Source organism: Branchiostoma lanceolatum, chromosome 3 (assembly GCF_035083965.1).
Source record: "Branchiostoma lanceolatum isolate klBraLanc5 chromosome 3, klBraLanc5.hap2, whole genome shotgun sequence".
NCBI classification, from domain to species: Eukaryota; Metazoa; Chordata; class Leptocardii; order Amphioxiformes; family Branchiostomatidae; genus Branchiostoma; species Branchiostoma lanceolatum.
This window is the reverse complement of record NC_089724.1, coordinates 9,995,754-10,014,529: the sequence shown is the minus strand read 5'-3', so window position 1 is coordinate 10,014,529 and position 18,776 is coordinate 9,995,754. Positions and strand designations below refer to the sequence as shown.

The 18,776-nt window shown below is 39.6% G+C and overlaps 2 protein-coding genes across 3 annotated transcripts; one reads left to right on the top strand and one right to left on the bottom strand.

The window, feature by feature from the left end:
- The first annotated feature begins 326 nt into the window (after positions 1-326).
- Positions 327-10,739, top strand: LOC136430126 (centriolar satellite-associated tubulin polyglutamylase complex regulator 1-like). Its single transcript, XM_066420444.1, has 9 exons — positions 327-541; positions 1,067-1,169; positions 2,080-2,210; positions 2,656-2,740; positions 3,213-3,298; positions 8,701-8,893; positions 9,032-9,141; positions 9,331-9,385; positions 9,721-10,739. Exons 1-9 carry the CDS (start codon positions 499-501, stop codon positions 9,773-9,775), a joined length of 861 nt encoding a protein of 286 aa, XP_066276541.1. The 5' UTR covers positions 327-498; the 3' UTR covers positions 9,776-10,739.
- A 524-nt stretch (positions 10,740-11,263) lies between these two features.
- On the bottom strand, positions 11,264-14,644 carry LOC136430127 (uncharacterized). 2 transcript variants are annotated; one of them, XM_066420445.1, is made up of 5 exons: positions 14,473-14,644; positions 13,686-13,808; positions 13,474-13,582; positions 12,607-12,729; positions 11,264-12,030 (listed from the first exon to the last, which is right to left on the bottom strand). In XM_066420445.1, exons 1-5 carry the CDS (start codon positions 14,562-14,564, stop codon positions 11,860-11,862), a joined length of 618 nt encoding a protein of 205 aa, XP_066276542.1. In that variant the 5' UTR covers positions 14,565-14,644; the 3' UTR covers positions 11,264-11,859. The 2 variants fall into 2 exon arrangements, with proteins under 2 accessions (XP_066276542.1, XP_066276543.1); XM_066420446.1 differs by lacking the exon at positions 14,473-14,644 and adding an exon at positions 14,428-14,451.
- Between the last annotated feature and the right edge of the window lie 4,132 nt (positions 14,645-18,776).

Here is an 18,776-nt window from a genome sequence, read left to right as displayed (position 1 = left end):
CTGAATTTGTTTCGGTACTCGGGTTCCAGAGCTGAACTCCTCTCGGCACTCGGGTTCCAGTACGGATTTGCGTTCCGGCTAGGTCAACGGTCATTCGGTACTGGTTACCCAGTGCGGAGGTCATTCAGCACTGGATAACCGAGTGCCGTTTTACGGATGTAACGGGTTCCGTACTGGATTTACCAGTAAATAGTGACATTTTAAGGGATCCATATTCCCTAACATCCATGATCTGATCTGGGCCCTACAAATTTTGATAGAAAATCTGACGCGTCGCCAAAAACCTGCAGCGCTTCGTCTGTGAGTGTCACCTTGCGACTTGCTATGAAACTGCAGAACTGAATCAGCTGAACGGGCCGGGCGGTTGCCGTGAAACGAAGACGCCAAACACGACCGCCAGTTTCACCCTTTTGCAGGTTTCTTTGGAGCTGCATCTTCATGGCAGTCAACATGATCCTTTAGTTGCTGTTGGAAGTGCTCCGTATTCAGCCACGAACTATGAGTGGGGCTCAGTTTTCGATGTCGGGCGAGGAGTATTTGGGTAAGCCTTCGTTCAGAATGTATGCGCCCCCCTCCCCCATTGATACCTGTGTATAGTACAAGATGCATTCATTCCTTGACAATTCAATTCAATTCAGCAACAAATTACGAGACAAATTAATGTCCGGAGTAGTAGACTTGCGGGTGCCTTCGTATTTGAATCTCTGAATTTTGTACTTGTGACCTATACTGCATTGATATAACCTATTTAACCTCCTTGATTGTAGCTGTGGCGACTAACGAAGGGAGTTTTTTCTTGATATTACATATACTATATCAAGAAAAAACTCCCTTCCTTAGTCGCCACGGCTACCTTGATTGTAATATTACAGTTAAGCAAAATAACTCGAGATCAGCACCAGATAAAGGTTCAGGACCATGAGCAGGTGATGGCAGAATAAATTTAAGTCTACGGGAAACTCAAGACTCCTCCACCCATGCCACCTACATAACATTAACAGGACACCCTGAGATATATTTCTCAATAGCTTTAAATATTGTAAGATCATGTTTTTTTCTCCTACAGCCCGCCATCATGTGATCACGTACCTAGAAGACGCCGTCAGTCAGCTGTTGGAACACAGGGAGGAGAACTCACGAGTCAACCCGGCCAAGTTCTTGAGCGACTAGTCAGTATTTCCATTGGTGTAGCAACCAATTGCTTAGCAGAAGTAGAAGCATAAAGGGACGCTTTCTTCTGTAATAATATGTAGCATTTTTCTCTCAATGTTTTGTGTGTCACTTATCAATGTTTCAATTTTTTTAGAATTTTGAGTCACTTTTCTTCTTTTCAAAAATTATGTTCATGTAAAAGGCTCTGTTATTTTTAGCAATTAAGTTCATGACAGTTTTATAGAATACTCACAGAATGAACATCATATAAAGTTGAAAACCTATTTTTATAATTACTCTTTGGCACATACACCACGGATGTATAACGTTTATGATATCAGATGTCTCTCATTTGCAATCAATTGTTTAAGATACAATTTGGAAATGAAGAGATGTTTCAAACAACATCTGCTGTCTGGGACGAAATACGGGATGCTATCTGAAACATCTGACCGTTTCCAAATTTATCCAGTCGCTTGAGTAACTGGATAAGATTTGGACAAGCAACAAGTAACTGGATAAAATTTGGAAACTATTAGATGTTTCAGACAGCATCCGTTTTCAGTTATGAAAAACAGCGCATGCTATCTACGTATACTAGTAACAAGTCTGACCGTTTCCAGATCTTATCCAGTTGCTTGAGTACTGTAATTCACTTTATCTTCACGCTAGCAAAACGGACATTTTCACTGAACTTTTACTTCACGGTGGTGGCAAGTGATTTTCAGAACGGATATGTGAAGGTCTCATAGATAGTAACAACAGGTTTTTTTCACGGTGATGATAAGTTTTCAGTACAGAAGTGACCGTGAAGTTACAGTGAAAGAAACAAGAACTACTGCAACAGTAACTGTTATCTTCCATATCTTATTACCTGCATCTGGATGTCTAACCTTCATCGACATAACCATATTTCTCCTTCGTCAGTTTCACCAGCGTTCACCGCGGGAACCACACCCTGTTCCGTGAGTACGAGTACATCAAGGCCACGCCCCACAACAGGACCGCCTTCATACGCATCTTCTGGAAGTGCTTCCGACAGGTCGGAAAAAGTGGAGGTCAGAAAACGGTCCAAACTTTATTATTACATCTCAATTGATGGAAAAAAGTTGCAAGACAAGAAATGATTTACTAGTTAAGTACATCATTCAACCTTAATCAAAATGTGACCAAGTAAGATTTTGGGTATGTATTGTATTAGTAACTGTTTATATCTAGATTTAAAGCTGTATACCTAATAGAGGTGGAAGAAATTAGAGCTGTTCCAAAGTATTTAGATCGAAGTACATTATAAGTATGTGTTGTGAGATTATGGACAGTATAGACCAGACATGTTGAACTTACTTTCATTCATATGATGGCAGTTCAGATTTGATGAGGCAAATACAGCTTTGTCAAACCTGCATAACATTCTAAATCTGGTGACTTAACAACTGCTGGTTGTGTACCTTTTATCACTGTTTTTGGCCCATTTTGATTGTTATTTCCCTGGCCTGTTTCCAGACCTGCTGAATGCGAAGGAGTACCAGTCCTTACTGTGTCTACTGTGTCCTGACTTTCCACTGGAGGTGGTGCAGAAAACAGCCAGGTAAAAAACACCCCGGCTGGTAAAGTGGTACAGTCCTGTCATCCATCGCACCTCCTGAAAAATAGATTTTGACGTAGCTTCTTTTGCTGCAGTTGAGTTTTTGATCTCATTGCAATATGAAAGTGAGACAAACGTTCACTTTGACTCTTGAAATCTAGTACAGAAGCCTGAACTTGTCATTACATGATTGTGTACTTTTAACCTTCTTTCTGCAAAGGTAGCCTTTGGGCACCAAAAAGCTGTACACGTTAGTGACTACATTAGGTCGGGCAGTAGGGAGAAGGTTAACCATGGAGAAGACTACAATGACCGTGTGTAGGATGAAAACATTTGTGTGTAAATATATCGGTAAGCACAAAGTTTAGCATTTGTGTCCAGCATAAACACTTCACAGAGTGTACTTGAGTGACAATCTGATATTGCATACATATATATGTATATGAACATTTTTTTACCATTTATATTTGTACAGAATAGTTCTGATGGATGATGCCATGGATTGCCTCATGTCCTTCACGGATTTCCTGTTTGCCTTCCAACTACAGTTCTACTATGACGGTCAGTAAAAATTACTTTTGCACCTCTGCAATAAACCCTCTTCTTACTTGTCTTAGAGGGCATAGACACTAACAAAGGATAAATTTGTCAATTATTAATTGAATCATTAATGTGCAATACTGTTTCCCTGCATAGTATCCTGAAAATCAAATGAATGTAATTCGTTTTTTAATGCTCTGTGTACATGTATATGCGTCTATGGGAAATACATGAATAATCATGCTTTTTGTAGGAAAAGCATACATGGCTGAAAAATGTGAAGTTTGTGTGCAATATTCTCCTTGAATGCAATAATCAATATGTAATTTCATCAGGTTGGTTAATGACTATTAGTCCAGCGGCATAGCTCCCAAAATTAGCTGAATTGTGCACTTTTGTCTAAAAGCACCAAATTTGGCACACATGTAGTTGAACATATTCTGCACAAATCTGGATATGGAGGCATTTTCATTTCTGCCCAGGAGCGCCGTGGCGGCATCTTAAGTTTAGAACACCCAAAATAAACTGACCGTAGAGTACCCTTAATAAGGGGGAGGGGCAAAAAATTAAACACTAATATTTTTCGGTGAAAATCGGTTTGTAGGCAAAAGATACCACAGGAATCACAAAATAATAGGTTTTGGGTCGATATTTCGCATCTATGAGAAGTTATTAGTCTTTTAAGTCCGTTTTTTTGGGTAATTTTGTGCAGAAAAAAGTATTGTTTACTTTCAAAAAACAGGCATTTATTTGGACCATCTATGGGGTCTTGTAAAATACATTATGTTGAATGGCCAAATCATTCTCTGCATTTTGGGCTTTGAATCAACAAAATCCGATAATTCTATCAGGAGTTATAAGGGTTTTAAGAATTACACCAAACGGCCATGTTATCAAATCGCCACACATATCGCAATGCATTATGGGTAATTTCAAGAGGCTCTGTCTGTAAAAGACCAAATAGCAAAGGGAAAAATATAGATTTTTCTCAACTTTTGTGTAGTGGTAGGACCTTGTGGAAAAATGGGTAAGTTTGGGGTTAACTGGTAGTCACCGGTTGCCATGGAAACGGTCATTTTTCAAAATGGCGAATTTTCATCTGTGAAGGCTTAGTCTCATCCAGAATAGACCATATTTGGCATACAGAAACGCCTACGATTAGTACCAATCAACAGATATTCTATGTGCCTGTAACATATGATTAGATCTTTATCTTGATCTAAACGTTGATTATATAAATTTGCATTAAGGTACAGCAAATGTTCAAACATAACCTGTTTTGATTAATTTCTAACATTGACTTTTGACAAAAAGCCGTTATTCGGGAATTCTTAGCGATCAGTAGGGCAGATCAATTTGGTTGATATTCGGTCAAGTCACAGTTTGAACCTTTGAGATACACCCCAGCGGACTTCTGAAGGCAAAACCATTGCTAAGGCCATTCAACAGTTGTTAAAATGGGGTTTTGACATACGTGTAGTTCACACAAGGAAGGATTCGAAAGTACATGCATGAGCAGAAACGGATGCCTATTGTCAAGTGGATTTGTGTAAAACTATATAATTGTGCATACCAAATGTAACAAGAGTCTTAGGACCCAAAATCTCCATGAAACTTTGTTTTTTTATTAAACCAGTTCCCCCCATTCTATATCGCTCAATGGTATGACCCACACTGGCCGGGCAAGGGGAGAAGTGGCTATAAATAGCTACTGACCTAGATAAGAGACCAACAGATGGTGCGACCTCAAAGCCCACAATAGAGCAGGCAATAGAGTAGATATTCCTCATTACTTATGCAAATTCAGTATGAATTTGCATAATTAGCACTTCAGTTTGTACATCTCTGTCCAACCTACCTGCATATCAAATAACATGAAAATCTGTCGCTCCTTTCTTCAGTTACTCTCCTTGCAAAATATTTACAAACACGCCATTGCAGTTCCAGTATTTGTATTTTAGTAGGTGTGTACAAAAAGAAATGGGTGTCAGAAGGAAGGACTTCGAACTTTGATTATAGACCACCTGGTGGTTGTTTGTCGAACGGCAGCAGAAATTTTTGTTTTCATATCTCGTGCTCTGGACATCCTATAATAATGATTATCTTTTATTGTACATAACATTTGGGCTCCTGAAGAAGAGGCTTTGATAGTTTTGCGGTAGTATATATAGAGGGAGGAGAAATGGGAAGCGAGGAGGGTACGCCGACGACAGGTGGAGTCGTCAACACACACGAGGCCAGGAGAGGGATACACATGCAGAAACTGCAAACGAGCCTGCCTCTCCAAGATTGGACTGTACAGCCACAGCAGACGCTGCGGACAACCCACAGACCAGGATGTGACGCCATAGTCTTGCGAGACTGACGGCTGCCAATAAAAGTATATATAGTGTATTACGACAAGCCGGCTCAATGCTGCTCCTTTGCGGCAATATGAGTCTGCAAGTTTCGGAGCCTCTTCGGAGGTTTTTTTTTGAGAACAGGCGAAAATCAATGCGCGCGCGGATGTCATCCATAAAATTAAGTTGGTGTGGCCTAATGTAAAAAAATCTGAGTTTATTATGAATAAACAAAGGTTCAAACAAACAAACAAACAAACAAACAGACAAACTTACAAATATAGAAGAGCTTGTACTTACAGGGACATTGGGTCGTTGCGTAGCTGGTTTGACGTTACTTATAGTTATACCTCTTGATTGTGCTGCGTACCTAAACCCCGGACCTGATCCGGACTGGACCTAACGTTTACCTACATGTAAGTTCAAGTCCAAAGAAATCTAAGTCCGGAATTGAAAAAAAATCTCTAGCTTATAGTTATTATACTCTACTTTTTTGCTTTAAATCTTCTTAGATCTAAGATTCCGTAGATCGTGAAATTTGCACTGGAATATATGCCTATATACAATTTTATATGTAACAGAAAAAAATATTTTAGCACACATACATGTATGTCATGGGTTCCGGTCTGGACTTACCGGTATAACGTTTTTCCTCACATGTTTCTGTTCCGTTGTTCACTCCCACTTCTTATAGACCTTTTCCTTACAGTAACCATTGGGGCCATTACGCATGGAATACAACGATATAACATTTCCTCTTCCGGGTCTTCCCCCATTTTGACACCAGAAATGTTTCTTTGAAAATCCCTTCCCGATCTGTTCTCAAAAAATATCCAACGGCTTTTCAATTTCACCAGTGTATTTGTTAATGACAAATAATGCTCACTTCGTTTGGAGTGTGGCGGATTCGTATTGGTGAGGAAGCGGATGTGAAGGGCCAAATTTCTGCAGCCAATGTATTGCTTCAAAATTGTTGTATACCTTCACATTGAACTTTTTTATAATGCAGATCATAGAGATGCACTCTTGTAGCATGGAATAGCACTGGAAAGTCAAAGGGTTCATAAGAAATATCTTTTTATACCTGCATATTTTTCTAAATGTGGGAATATCGTGAATGTTTGCAAAAAACAGTCATTTTGGACTGTTTTCCTGACCTTTGGCCTATAATATGAGCTTGACACCTTGCCCTTTGAAGTGCAAAGTGCTCTTACCGTATGGCATGTCACATAAAACACCATTGAAGGGACCATCAAGAACATAATCTACGTTGTACTCAAAAGTGGAGAAGATTAATTTTAGATACATGTATTGGCAAAAAACATCCGTTTTCAGGGTACAAAAAGTAATTTTCGGGGTAGTTTTGGACGAAAATTTCAAAACAATTACACAGAGGTGCTTAGAACATCTTGTTGTATCAGAAAATCCGGGCTATTGTGGTATTTGGTATTAACACCCATTCCTAGTGCCAATACTGTTGACACAAGAATTATGTAATCGGAAGGTACAGACGTCTTCCTACTCTGTTTGGCATTCAAGCACTCAATTCCATCATCAATATTTTTTTAAGTGTGGGACGCAGACACGGAAAGGATATATTTTACGAATACGATATGTTAGTATCGCGGGTGCGATCGACCGCACCATTGCAACAGTCTCCTTGGAATGCATGCCTACGCCGGATGCGACACTGTGAGTGCGTTTTCTGGACGGGGGAAGTTGGGAGCACTACAGCTTGCTAATGAAAACAGAGACTTTTGGGAAATGTTCAAACTAGTAGGAATGGAATGGATCGGAGCTCTCAGATGAGCTTTTCAAGAAAATATTTTCTAAGGGCTCGATTAAGTGTTATCATGTATTGATTAACTTAAAAGTAGTTTGTTTCCAAATGAATATCACAAGATAAAGAGTTGTGTGGTTTGTATGTCTTTTTTCTTGTATTACTTCTACCCACAGCTGGACACTCACAAACAACCCACTCCAAAATTGAGTTTTAAAAATTTTGGTCCCCACGCGAGAGATGGACTCTTCCTAAAATACCCTCATACTACATGGACTCTTCCAACTTATCATTTCCCCATTCACATTGCGAAAACATAAATCCGTACCAAATTCCAGGTCATTTGGTTTGACTACAAGGGCACAGGAGCCAAAAATGTACTTTTTTGGTCTATAAATGGCCAAAAAAGGGACAAATTAACAATTCTGAAGTAATGTATGCAAAATATATTACAAAGGTCATGTGTAAATATATCATAGGCACCGTCACACCAAATTCCAGGTTATTTGGTTTAATTACCATGGCACAGGAGCCAAAATATACATATTTTGTCCAAAAATGGCAAAAAAACGCAAAATCAACCATTTTAAGTAATGCATGCCAAAAAAATGTAAACGGAGTCCTGTTGACATAAATCATAAGCATCTTCCTACCAAATTTCAGGCCATTTGGTTTAAATACCTGGACACGGGAGCAAAAATATACATATTTGGTACGAAAATAGCCAAAAATGCCGTAAAATTATTTCTGGGCAAAAATTGAGATGCCTCCATATCTGTATTTGTTAAGAATACATTCAACTACATGTGTGCCAAATTTGGTGCTTTTAGACAAATTTGCACAATTTTTCAGCTATGCCGCTGGACTATATAACAAAGTTCTTTATTCACAACCAAGGAGTTGCTGATGTTTCGGTGACCATCTGTCACCTTCTTCAGGGCAATACTGACTGGTTCTTAAAGAAGTAGCTCATAGTTGTTTAGTTTCTTACTGTTGTTGCTTGACAATATCCATATATGCACATGTATATGTGACTATACTTTATGTTTGGGACTGCCTTCTCAACACTGCAACAGCTAGCTGCAGTGCGAAGTAGAACCATTCAGTCATACACCGAAACTTTGTAACTTTTTGGTTGTTAATAAAGAACTTTGTTATACTGTTCAAAAGTTTTATATTCAAATTCCATGTCTTGTATTGACTCATGACCATGGCTAGCCACTGTCTATTCGTGCAGCCTTGGCTGTACTGTTTTCACAGCTAAACAAAATAGATAGATAAAAATGATTTGCGTGTATTTTCAGAGTTCCTGTACACGTCGTCTGAGATCTACACCAACATCATGTCAGCCACCCGCGGCAGCCGAGACACCGTCGTGGTTCCCACGGTTTCCCGCGCCAAAGGGAAGACCCCGCAGCTGTCGGACGGACCAGACAGTGTGGAGTCGGCACAGTTCTTTGAAGCAGTGAAGATGCTGTGTGAAACATTCCAGTTCAGGTGGGGACAGGGTTTTTACGTTTCTACATGGCGTCAGTGGCCTAGCAGTCAGGCAATCATCTATATGGGCTTTTTTATCTGATAATGTTTATATCAAAGAAGGAAACAAAGTTGTTTATTCCATCTTTATTTTCCCAGCCACCCCCCGGTGGACATTCTTCGCGGGATCCTGATGTCGGCCCCCAGAGTATCGTTCTACGGCTTCCTCATGGCGCTGGCAAAACACGAGGGCATCAACTCAGCAGTTGGTAAGGTTTTCTACTTTGTCAGCCATAATGGCCTTTATCCATCTTTAGTAACTGTCAGTTTCATAATTTCTTCATGGCATTGGCAGAAACAAAGTAGATCACCTTTGTTCTGTATCAACAAAATCTTTTTTCTCTTCCCTTCCAATGTACAGACTACTGAGAGTTTTGTCATCTTTTTTATTCTTACAGGAATTTTGCCACCCAAAGGACAGATTCTGGATGACACAGACCCAGACATACAGATGTAAGTATTGCCCTTGCACAAAGAAAAGTTTGTGTTTGCTATGAAATTTAGTGATGAATAGGAGGAATGACAGATATAGGAATAGTCCAACCAAGGAGGTTCTATTCATTGAATCAACATAGTGAAATCTTGTAAAACCTTTCACGAACAAGACTACTGTGGTAATAAACAATTGTTTCACAATACAAAAGTTACTCAAGCAGTTGAATAAATTTTGTAACAAACTCGCCCAGTTGCTTGAGTAACATTTGTAATGTGTATCTCATTACCTGGGTGTCTAACTTTCATCGATGAATGAACAGTTGAGTTTTTGTAAAGGTTTGGTTTAATCTCAGTTCCAGTGCCAGAACCCCCCGACCCGTGTCTGCTGTACCCAAGCCTGCCAGCTGAGGAAACATAACCTGTCTACCCCTAGTTTGGAATGGTAGCTTCCAACATGTTTCCAATTGTGGACTTTGCCATTTAAGTGTGTATATATGGAAATATGATACTCAGTTGTGTTACTGGACTTCAGGGATGGACCGATCATTATAGGTGGTGTATAGCAAACCTGTTTTGTACATCACGGTAAATAAAAAACTTCTCTGCCTCACCCAGAAAGATGGGGCAAAACTCACATTTCAATCCATAAAGGTACATGTATATTATGAAGCCTTAAGATTAGATGACTGTCAAATGCACAACTGTTTATTATTAGTATTATATACGAAGCATCTGTATATAGTGTTCAGATTTGTTGTCCTGTGCTGTTTGTAATTGCTTGTATGAAATATTTCTACCTACTGTAAGTTAAAGACATGATGACCACCATAAATTATTGTATCACAGTAGGAAATATTGAATGTTTAAGATTTACAATGTCGGTTGTACAATGTATATAGCAATGACTCTGAGTAAGCCCTTCCAAATTACTGTAAATGCATTAAAGTTCACATGGTTTTAATCTGGTGATAGGGAGAAAATGGAGTGTTCGTGTTTGAGACAATAGTAGACAAGGGGGTAGGAGGGCAAAAGATGTCTGCAGTGGTTTTAAGTTTGCGGCGGATCCGGAGATCTCACCACGATAACTGCAAATATAAAACCACCACCAACACTTCTGCATTTACAGTAACCAGACAGAAAGTAAAAGAAATGTAACCAGATAAGGCATTAAGAGTTATCCTTGATGGCTGGCATTATAAGAAATATCTCAAATGTTCCCTAAAACTTTGATGCTGTCTCGATGTGCCCCACCCGTTATATATATGGACCACTTCACTGGATTGCCAGCCACATACTTCAAATAAATGCTAAACTGAAGTTTGTTTAAGGCAACACATAAAAGATGCCAATGTGTAATGGCATACAGCTGATACATTTTGTGAGTCTTCCAATTAGGCAGCCACCATATACAGTTTAAGATACAGAACTTCTCTACACATTCCCCACTCCTCCTCACCCATATGACTAAAGCAGCCCTTAGGTACTCTTCCAACCAATCAAGATGCACACTGTCCAGGGAGCTAAAATCCGGAGAAGCTAGACTGATGCACAGCACAGAAGAAAGTGTGCCATCGTGTGGCGCAATCAGTAGGCAATCGCTCCAGACCCTTGCGATTCAGCTCCACCAATTGTGTGCTCCTGTCTGCAAAGATTGAGTATTCGGTCTACATAATAATTATTAAAAAAATTAAAAGTGAATCTTCAGAAAAGAGCATTGCAACAGAAATGAGTTAGCTTTCAGATAGATGTGATGTATGTGGCAGAGACTGTCTACCTCATATTGGACTATTTAGCCATAAAAGATGCTGTAGGGTAGATCTGTCGAAGACCACGTATACAACTGGGCACTCTTCCCCTGTCAGCCATACACAGCCACAAACACACTGGCAAAGCAGCCTTTTTGTGCACAGCTTCTTTTATTCAAATGAATACATACAGCTAGCAACACACTGAGTTTACATCTCTGTTCTCAGAAAACAACCAAACAGACAAGCTGGTAACATAGCCTTGAACACAGGTCATCTGAAAACAGGTCTAACATCTTTTTACACTTTGTTTCTGTAGTCTTTATACATCTGTGTCTTCATCTTTTGATGCTGAGAAAAGTAAAAAGCTTTATGTTACTAAATATTTGTTTATCAAAATCACATCAAAATCAATTTGTTATTCAGACAACACTCAACATAAGGCCTTTAAAGTTAAAGCATTTTCCAGCATACTGTCTAACTTAACCTTTGACCAGCTGAGTTTTTTCATTGATTAGGAACAATCCTTGTTATCCTCTACTTAGCAAACTTCTAAATAAGAACAATGTAGACCTTCTATCCCAAAGGATACAAGCAAAATCCGTGAATGCATAAACCACATAGATGAGAATTAACGTTACAGCATTTATGTGAATAAAAATTTGTCAATGACAATTAAAGTAATGTAAAAAAAAGGTTGTATTTGTTTGGTGGAAGTCGTTACAAACAGTTCGCCAACCGAGTATGTCAGTACTTAGTGCAGTTCCTAGATGAGTACTGGGTACAGATACTGTCGCTGGTCACTTCTGTAAAGTTGGGCGACTCGGTGAGCCCCGCCCCCTCGGCCAGGTTGCGCAGGTTGCAGTAGTTGGTGCTGTAGTCCAGATAGGCGTACCAAGTCTCGGATGTGGAATGAGCCTGGGAACACACAACAGATGCAAATGACAATAAGATCTTCAACTGTAGCATTCTGCAGTCCAACTATTTTCCAGAAAACACTAGAATACACATAAATATGGGTGGAATCTACTGAAATACGGTATGTGTTCATGAGTTGGGGTTAGGTTATCTTCATTTAAACTATACCTAGCTTGGTCATGTGCACTTATTACACAGACCCCACTACACAAACAATTGTGGTCAGTACAAACAAACATGGGGATAGACTGGCGTCACTCAATGATTTCTTGTTCCCAGGCTGAGGGCCATATACAAGTATAACAGTTTCATCATTTTATGCCAAAATGTAGCAACCTGTGATGCTTACTCATCAAAGCATTCTGTATTTTGATACATTTCATCTTTCTTTATGTGTATTCTGGTAAATAGGTATTTCATTCTTTTAAAGGTTCAATCACAACACTATTCCTGGCTTACAAATATGACTTAACTTGGATTGTGAATTTGCCATGTGACACCAATGGAGTTCTACAGCGTATAGAATGATAGCTGGAGAGAGAGAGACAGAGGTGTCTAAACTTTAACCATTCTCACCTTGACCCTGCACTTGGTAGGGGGTGCCTGTCCCGCTGTGAAGGTGAAGGTCAGGTCATCCACATACATGTGTACAGGCGTCTTGTGGGTCGCCTTCAGCTCAGTGTCAGATGCACTGACAAACTGAAATATACAAGAGTCAAGTTTAAAATTCAAACACGGTCACCAACTGCCAGGCAACAAAGTTTGTGGTAGACCAAGGAAATTTAGGTTGGAGTGTGTTAGGAAGGAAATTAAGGTGCGTGCATGCATGGACGTTATATGGAGATACAACCTCCTTGCAATTGGTGCATGGCATCACCCATGTGAACCTGCTGGACAGAGCAGCTTGGAAGCAGAATGTGATTAGACTAGCCAAGTGCTGCCCTCCTTAGGGACCCTGCAGCAGTATAATCAAATACTGGATGCTACTTCTAGTACTTGACTTACCTTACACAAGAAAATTTCATCACTCCAAGACACCAATATCTAACGGTTGAAATCATGGTCAATTTAACGACAAAAATTATGTTGAAATGTTAGTTCCACCTACGAAATATGACAGGTTGCACAGTCAATGCAAACGCAGTGTTTCAAACATGCCGACATGCTGCTGCTTCATCCATATACCCACCAACTAGCCTGTGTTTACACAATCTCTCGCTGGCTGGGGTTACTGACCCCCTCCCTCAAGGGGGCGGTGACCGTCGGGCCGCTAGGAGCGAGATTTAGTCAGGCTACCCACCAACATTACCATGGCGTCAATGAAAAGCCTTTAGTTTATACTTAGATATGATATGTTGCAGATATCATAACTATTACTCTTTTTTTTTTTATGTGCAAATAAATAAAACAAACAAAACAAGAAACAGCATTGAAATGAAGTACCGTGTACAGGCACTTTTCTCCCCCGTTCTTGCAGTTGTCACTAGATGTCCATGTGTTGATCATCTTCACCAAACTGGCATTCACAGCCGAGCAGTTCTGGCTGAAACCCCTGAAATAGATCAACAAATGTGGTAAATTAGCAGTGGAAAATTTGTGTGTTGATAATTGCAGTTCAACTTTGATTCAGAACAGAAAAGCTATGTAGTCCTCACCAGTCAATGGTACAGGAGGCATGGATGGGATATCCATTGGCCAGGTACACTGAGAACACCACAACAAACACCAGCACCAACGAGGTCCCCATGGCAGGCATACAGAACTTACACGAACAAAACCTGAAACAAAGAAACAACATGAAGAAGAATCCAACCTACATAATACATTTAATGACTTAAGTTTATAAGTTTATTGCAAATTCCTGCCCGAAGGCTAATTGCAAAAACATAGATAAAATAACAGGGTATAATAGGTATAAAAGCAGCTAAACTAGATTATAAAAACGTAATTGTCTATAACTAGTGAAGGGTTTGACTTCCCTTTTGTAAGCAATGATATCACGTTATGCACGTTATGTAAGATAAGGTTACACAACTCATGAACAGCTAGGGTTTTTGTACACAATTCATGATCTTTCGTCTTCCGCTGTTTCAGACAAAAACGTCAGAGCTTGATTTAAAAAGTTTGAACTCAGAGCCAGCATTTAGACTTAGGTTTATACAGTAGTCACTTGTTCTATTGTTCTTCATCGTTCGTCGAATTTGCAATAAACTAAACTGTTGTTAACGTTACAGTCCATATTCAGCTGCCCTATCTCGATCGCGACCTCCATAAAAAAACTTCTGACGCTGTAACGCTAAATGAGGCACGGTTTAGACGTCTATGTTTGAACTTGAAGGGTGCGCACATTCTTAGATGGCATGTAACGTTAGATAGAACCCCCTTGGTTATACCTACAATGGTTATGAACATGAGAACTCCAGACAGAGCTCCAGACGTTACCTATAGAAATTCGGCCGCCGTCTCCGTTTGCCACCTGGACTTCCGACCTCCTCGTTATCAGGTATGGCCTCGTAAGACCTGGACCGGAGCATCGGTTCCCGGTTGGTTAACTAATTATCTCGTGACGATCACAAGACGATGTTTTCTACCCCCACGAAGATGTAAATATGACTCACAGACGAAACATGTGTCAAGGGTCACCTGGCTAACGCTGGTCACTTCCGCATCGCGGGCGTCCTCTAGCGATATCTGATTGTAATGCAGCAAAGCAAGGTATTGATTACGAGAAGTCACTTGATGATCTGCCAAGGTACACGACAGTAACGTTATATGTCACCACGCCTTGTACTATACAGCTCACACACAATATAGTTACCTTCGTCGACGAAATGGTTTCGTCGACAAGGTTATTCGATGGTGCTTGTCTGTGTGTCTGTTAGTGAACAGAATAAGTCGAGAACGCCTGGATGGTTTGTTGTCGTAGTTGGTGTGTCGGTGTGTGTGTGGGAAATCTCAAGATGATTAGATTTTGGGCGAAGTGTTTTGCATAATTAACGAGAAAAGTGTAAAAATGTGTTACATTGTATGCTGAAGTATGTGTACGTGTGGGCTCTGTTTTTCCAAGGCGTCATGCATAGGGCAAGGAGGTCCTGAGGGGTCATGTTGAGGGCAGGAAACGTCAGTTACACAAATTGGCTGTGAGCCAGCTGTAGGCATAATGGTAAGGTAGTCTCCAAGCAGACCTATGGGTTGGCTATAGCAGGGGCAGGTTTTGCTTCAGACTGTGAAAGGGAATTACTCAAGAAGGGCTTGGTGGGTGGTCATAAATTTCTGTAAGTACATAGCTTGAGTGCTGATGTACATGATTAGATACTTATTATGCAAATCAGTATCTAATTTGCATAATTAATGAGGAAAGTTTATACATCCATCAATTTCCATGATAGGACTCTTAAACATGTGACATATGTAACTGAGGAAGAGAGAAATATTAATAGATATCAGCTTTGCAAATGAGAACCTCATTGACATAATTAATGAGAAAAACTATAACTCGAGATGGTCTTGATGGATGGTCATGATTTTTGGTATGTAGATAGCTTACGTGATGCTTTGTATGATTGGATGATAATTATGCAAATCAAATTCTAACTCGCATAATTAATGAGGCAATTTTAAAAATCTGCTGTGTTCCATGATATGACTATTCAAATATGTGACATTTGTAACTAAGGAAGAGAGGAATGTTGATAGATAGGAAATATGCAAATGTGGGCCTAATTAGCATAATTAATGAGAAACTACTATAATTCCATACTAGTAAATGACGGCAATTTCATAATTGTGGCATTAGGAAGTTGTGTGAATGTGAACACCATTGAATCAAATTATGCTAATAAGGAGGGAGCTTATTTGCATAATTGATGATAAATGTTAGCATAACCTTCTTCGTTAAGCTCATAGTCATAACAAGGAGGTTTGGACAACTTATGTTATTTGGGTGAAGAGGGTCAACTGGTATGATTGATGATTGATGAAAAACACTCCTAATACGTCAGTCATAAAGGTCAAAATCATTTGACGAAGGTATGAGGTCGTAGAACTCTTGTTTGTACATGGTTTGATAATATGGTGTCGTATGGGAGTAATCATTATAACTGCTCTTTGTCATCATCAGGTAGCTGACCTGTACATGTAACGTTCGATGTAGAACAAATAAAACTAATATGCCATAAAACACATTGTAACTTACATATATTGGTATGCCCTTTTCTATTTCAAATTCACGATTGTAGCAATCAAATACTAGTAATCTAACTGCTTCTTGACCAATGACCCTTTTAAATGGATGCGAACTAAACCCACCGCGAACACTCCATTTTCGCCTTGCGCGAAATAAAAACCACGCGAACTTGCATTTACAGTATCATAATCGAGAGGAGGATCGATCAAACTCGACATATCAGTGGGAATTTTCATTGATTAGCAATGCATACGTGAGGTGTAATAAAACTTGGGATCTGCCAGCAGTGGCCCTGCGGCACGGAAACTATGCTTGCTAGACCAAAAATGAATAAATAGTGGACACGAGTGGGTTGACATATGAGGTGGAGAAGTCAGCCAAGCACGACCTAGTCTCAATCTGATGGTGGACTGCAGACTGGGTGTAGATGAACGACAGAAGCATGAGAAGGTTCCAACTTGAACTGAAACCCTGAATGCTGCTTCAATGATTGCGCGGCGCCAGCATGTCGAAATAAATTCACTTCGTGCATCCCCCCACGTACCCACCATTGGCACATCGAATGGTTTCTATCGAGCATAGTTTCTTGGAAACCTTCTGTCGTCTGCTATTCTAATCATAATTATTCATAACCTTTGCTTATTGAGCTGGTACCATTTACTATATTTCATATATTTTAAAAGTGTAGCGTCATCAATGTCCGATGGGTAAAAGGTTAATCCTTTTCAAAAGGTAGGGTTTGATTTTCTAGCCAAGTGCAATGCATGTAATGTAGTAAATACGCCTTGTTTATTCGATCACTTTGGCAGAGATCCTTCGTTATATTATCAAAGTGGAATTTCCTTGTCAGATGAATTCTCTCAAAAACAGGAGAGAACCCTCTGTGAATAATTTCCTGAGGTTGGTGAATGGTGAATGACTGAATAGCAAATTTCTTTATTCACAACCACGTATTAAGAATACGTGGTTGTGAATAAAGGACTTTGCTATTTAACAGTTATATCATTTAGGACATAACCCTCTGCTTCGGTCTCATCAGAGCTACTTTGATATTGACTATTGTAGCCTAGGCTGAAATGACGGGGTAGAAATTCGCCGATAACTGCCTGTGTAAACTTTGAATAAAGGTTTGAAAAACAGGCATATCAAAAGTACCACCAATATGTATGAAATTACCAGTTGATAAGTCACTAAAGACGGCCTGTATCAAAACTTACGTACATATCGAACGATGGAAAACCACCGCTAGATGCACACATTTATTTCCTATCATTTGATTTTGTTATGGATGTCGGGCAATTGGGACATCTGGACGATCAGGACGATTCGGCACCTACAGCTGGGGATTTTGGGCCGTTTTTCAGTCCAAAAATGTGTATTTTGGACTCCTATGCCATTGTACGCCCTGCCAAGTGCCGAATCGCCCTGAACCTTTATTCCATCTGCGCACAACTGGCGAAAAAGAGCTCTGTTCCGCGCAAGTACAACAGCCACAATCGACATTGAAGTTCTAGAACGTCACAAACCAACCGATACGACGTTACCGTAGTCAACGGTCGTGGTTTTTCAGACTCTGTGAGAATTCAACATTTTCAGCAAAAGAATGAAAAACCAACAAGATTGGCAACATAAAAAGATGTTGCCATGGCGACGGTGGTCTCTGTTAACGTTTTCGTTTTTAGCCCACATGCAAATAAGGACCTCGCATAATTCAAATCATATCAGTCGATCACCTTCTCTACCAAAATAACGCAAGTTGTCCAATGTATGAAAATCTTGTTTTCACAAAATAAGATATCGTACCATTTCCTCATAAATTATGTAAATGAGGCCCTCTATGCAAGATTTGTGTCTAATATTGCCCACATTTACTTAACTTCCAAATGGTGCAAAAATGAAATCCCCATCATTTACCACTATGGATTTATAATATTTTGTCATTAATTATGCAAATTAAGTATCAATTTGCATAATTGATATCTATCGATATTTATCTCTTTCTCAGTTACATATGTCATGTGTTTGAGAGTCCTATAATAGAACGCAGCTGATTTATTAACTGTCCTCATTAATTAAGCAAATCAGATATTGGTTTACATAATTAGCATATGATTGTGTAAATCATCATTTAAGCTATCTACACACCAAAAATTATGATGATCCGTCATCCCCTTCTTGCGTTATTCTCTTTCAACGTTTGAGTCAAAATCAGCTCCTGCAGTTCCAAAAAAAGCCGCTAGGGGGTCCAAATCTACAGGACATATTTTCCTAACAAAGAGCTATCCACCACTTAAAAATCATGACTATAGCATGTTCAGAAGACGAGATTTGAAAAGTGAAAGTTCCCCTGCAGTACCATAAAAGTCGCTAGGGAGCCCAAAATCCAATCATTACAAGGTCTCCCACAGACCTACCCACCTACAAAATATGAAGACAATACATCCAGGCATTCTTGAGTTATCGTCCCATGGACTTTCACATTCCTGTACAATTCCTAGAATTCTTGCAATCTGCACACAATATAGTAAAAATTTGGCTCGCCCCTGAGGCGTCGCCAAAA

Excerpts from the sequence above, each read along its gene's own strand:
- LOC136430126 (XM_066420444.1), top strand. The coding sequence starts at position 499 with ATGAGTGGGGCTCAGTTTTCGATGTCGGGCGAGGAGTATTTGG. Across the intron at positions 1,170-2,079 it reads GCCAAGTTCTTGAGCGACTA|TTTCACCAGCGTTCACCGCG; the intron begins GTCAGTATTTCC and ends CTCCTTCGTCAG. Across the intron at positions 8,894-9,031 it reads TGTGAAACATTCCAGTTCAG|CCACCCCCCGGTGGACATTC; the intron begins GTGGGGACAGGG and ends TTATTTTCCCAG.
- LOC136430127 (XM_066420445.1), bottom strand. The coding sequence starts at position 14,564 with ATGCTCCGGTCCAGGTCTTACGAGGCCATACCTGATAACGAGGAGGTC. Across the intron at positions 12,730-13,473 it reads GAGAAAAGTGCCTGTACACG|TTTGTCAGTGCATCTGACAC; the intron begins GTACTTCATTTC and ends TGTATATTTCAG. Across the intron at positions 12,031-12,606 it reads CTACCAAGTGCAGGGTCAAG|GCTCATTCCACATCCGAGAC; the intron begins GTGAGAATGGTT and ends GTGTGTTCCCAG.